This window comes from Oncorhynchus mykiss, chromosome 30 (assembly GCF_057628025.1).
Source record: "Oncorhynchus mykiss isolate SJ-2025 chromosome 30, ASM5762802v1, whole genome shotgun sequence".
NCBI lineage: Eukaryota > Metazoa > Chordata > Actinopteri > Salmoniformes > Salmonidae > Oncorhynchus > Oncorhynchus mykiss.
Window position 1 is genome coordinate 36,775,642 of NC_143051.1, and position 3,444 is coordinate 36,779,085.

General features: G+C 42.9%; 1 protein-coding gene across 1 annotated transcript; it reads right to left on the reverse strand.

Moving 5' to 3' along the window:
• Positions 1-209: 209 nt before the first annotated feature.
• LOC149970287 (uncharacterized) lies at positions 210-3,242 on the reverse strand. The gene is made up of 4 exons (XM_090228354.1): positions 3,010-3,242; positions 2,582-2,864; positions 1,845-2,391; positions 210-289 (listed from the first exon to the last, which is right to left on the reverse strand). Exons 1-4 carry the CDS (start codon positions 3,240-3,242, stop codon positions 210-212), a joined length of 1,143 nt encoding a protein of 380 aa, XP_090084480.1.
• Between the last annotated feature and the right edge of the window lie 202 nt (positions 3,243-3,444).

A 3,444-nucleotide genomic window follows, 5' to 3' on the forward strand; every position in this document is an offset into this window, starting at 1 on the left:
TACTCAGCCCACTAAGGGCACCCCACGAATCAGCATCACCCGCCGGGGTCACAGAGTGCCCGAGAGGTCGCTTCTCCACCACCTTCGATCCTAATCCTGCACAGTTAATCTCGATGGTCAACCAAAACAAAACCCGCTGAAGAGCTGCCGACTCTAAAGAATAAAAGGCAAAGAAGACAGAGGACTAGCAGCAATCCTTTTGATACACACTAGGAAACGCAGGCGCGCTCACTGTTCTGGCCCTTCCCTCTGGCCTGGATGCAGTGTCTGAACCACCAGTCCAGGTGGCCTAAAAGACCAGACCGGAATGGACTTTCAAAAAGAAATGTGTAGTGTTTACACCTGGAATTCCAACTGAAGCAACCATCTCTTTGAATAGCGAATGTGATTAATCAGTTTATGAGCGGAGCCAGAATGAAAACCATCTGATTTGCCTGGTCCACTCTGGGTATGGGCTACCACACGCTGATGGATGGCAAGCTGGGGCAGCAGTGGGCGAGGTGATATTTATTAGTCTGTGATATACAGCACAAGCAGCATGAAGGGTTGTGTCCGGTCTGAGTACATGGTAACCACTAGCCTGATCCACCATCCTGAAACAATGTAAGCTTGCGAGAAATCAGGATGGTGGATCAGGCTAGGTAACAACAGCTCTAGTTCAACATGCCTTTCTCTGTCTTTCTGTCTGTTTCTCTAACTCCTCATAAACCATATACCTAATTTTTCCATCTCTGACTCACTCACCCACTCAATCCCCTGTAGGTTATTTGACCACTGGAGACAGAACATTTTTCTCCAGCATCTTTCTCTAGCACTACAGAGCTTTACAGACTCAACACTGACCTTGTGGGGACCTCTGCTGGTGTTTTACTGAGCTCACCGTTCTCAACAACTGCTGCTCTGCAGTTCTGGTGTGATGAATATAGTTGGTGAACGTGTATTTGCAACAATACCTTGACCAGGTGAAGTTCCTACTTTTGTCACTAGATGTCAGCAGAAATACTGTTGGATGATTTTCTTTACAGTTTTTCCTCAATTGCTAAAACACCATTTCTGAAACCTTGCTCCATTCCCTGAAAACATTCAACACAAAACCTCATCTTCAAGCACTATCTACATAACCTCTGACTCCTCTCGCAAAATGAAGCATTCGCCTCGAAACTGTTTTACCTGTGTTCAAAATCAAACACTGCTCTCAAATCATAAACAAAGTGATCAAAATGATAAACACTCTCAAGCAGTCAGTAAACAATACACCGAAAAATAGGAAACACATTGTTCAAAACATACAATTCTCAGGGAGAAGTACATTATTAATCTAAAAAAATATTTTTCCGTCATTGTCTTTTGATGAACGAAAGCATGTTCTATCATAGTAGCTCAAAATTGATCAGAAATTACTACTCTGCTTTGCGCTTTGCAATTTTGTTTTTTGTTCTTCCTCCTCTTTGTACCCCTATTTTTACAGTGCTGTACCCTGCATCTCACAAACTTGTCCTTTGTCTCTGTGATACTGTAATTCTTGTTCTTTGTTGATATGAACCTGCAACCAGTCAAAATCTATTGAGCAGTCAGTACTGTTAATAAATGGAAAGCACAATGTTCAGGGCCATACAATTAGTCCATTGTACAGTATACAGCCTACAATGCACTGTACTACAGTATACAATACTGAAAGGGACAAAAATCAAAGGAGTAAACATGTGATCAATGTGCTTCTTCTTGTCTTTGGGCTGGGTCAGGCCAGAGCACTTTGTCGACATCACAAGCGATATTGTCCCTCCTGAGGCAACAGGGGAAGAAGCCTCTTGTGTGCCGTATCCAGCCCTGACATGATTCCTCACCTATATCACCACAGGCTAAATCCATGGCTTGCAGCAGATTTACTCTGATGTAGGGTTGTCTATCATACACTTTCCATCTCCAAGAGGATAAAAGCTCCTCAATCGGATTCAGGAAAGGCGAGTATGGAGAGAGGTACAAGTTCATAAACTGGCCATTGATGTTAAACCATTCCCTTACCTGAGCAGCTCGGTGGAAACTGACATTGTCCCACACTATCACATAGGTGGGAATGGGATTCTCATTTAGCTCTTGACCCTGCTGCTCTTGAACCTGCTGCTCAAATAAAATCTCTCTTAGATTGGCAATAAATCTTAGAAGGTGCTGGGTGTTATATGGCCCGAGTGTAACATGGTGATGTAGAACACCATGGTTGCTGATAGCAGCACAGATTGTGACATTGCCACCTCGTTGACCAGGGACTTCAACAATGGCCCGCTGTCCAATCATGTTTCGGCCTCTCCTTCTCCTCTTTGTTAGATTGAAGGCTGCTTCATCGACAAAGATGAACTCATGGGGTCTGTCCAAGGATCCCAAGTCAAATATGATCTGTGTAGAAATACAATATACTGTATGTAGGATTTTGCAAGTCGTACAAAGACAGTGCTATACTGTAGAGTACAATTAGGCTTCTGATTCACATACATTGTATGTACTGAAGAGTAATGTCATTCACATAGTATGTTTTAGTACTGTAGACAATCTGGATTACAGTAAATGTTTCTGAATGTACACTTACTTGCACATACTGAGCTCGCAGTTCTTTCACCCTTGGTGAGTTGCTCTCAAAAGGTACTCTGTATACTTGTTTCATTCGCATCCCGTTACGATGGAGGACACGGTCAATTGTGGAAATGCTCACACTGTCGATTCCCTGGAAGTGTGTGTTGTCTTGTATCACTCGTTCCTGGATTTCTCTGAGTCGTATTGCATTATCTTGAAGGACCATGCTAACTATAACGGCCTCTTGCTCCCGAGTGAATATAGCTGTCCTTCCACCTGCATGTGGCAGCCTTGCAATTCTACAAAAAGTAGTTGTGCAGTTACAAAACATATTCCTGCAGTACAATACATACAGTGATTAACTTTACAAATGTCTATTGAAACAGCTGCATATAGTGTAGTACAGTAAATTTGCAATTACAAAAATACAGTAGTATACTGTACCTGTTCTCTTCTCTGAATGTCCTCACTATGGTGGACACAGAAAATCGGCTCAAATTGGGTTGCACTCTAAGTCCTGCTTCCCTCATTGTCAGTCCATGGACAAGAACATGGTCTATAACTGTGGCTCGAATTTCATCAGATATTTCCACTCTTTGTCTTCCTCTTCCTCTTCGTCCTCCTCTTCCTCTTTCTTTCCCTCCTCCTCCTCTTTCTCCTCGTCGCCCACCCCGCATACGCACTCATCCTCGTCCTCTCACATTGTTTCTTCTATCCATTCTCAGACTTTCTCCTTCCCACCTTCAACAACTTGTTTGCTCTCTGAACTGGCTTATATTGGTTGTGTCGCATCATTTGAAACAGGTTAAATCAATTTTGAGTGGTTGTGTTCAATCAATGACATGTGTTCTCTATTTGTATTTGATTGTTGCCACTTGT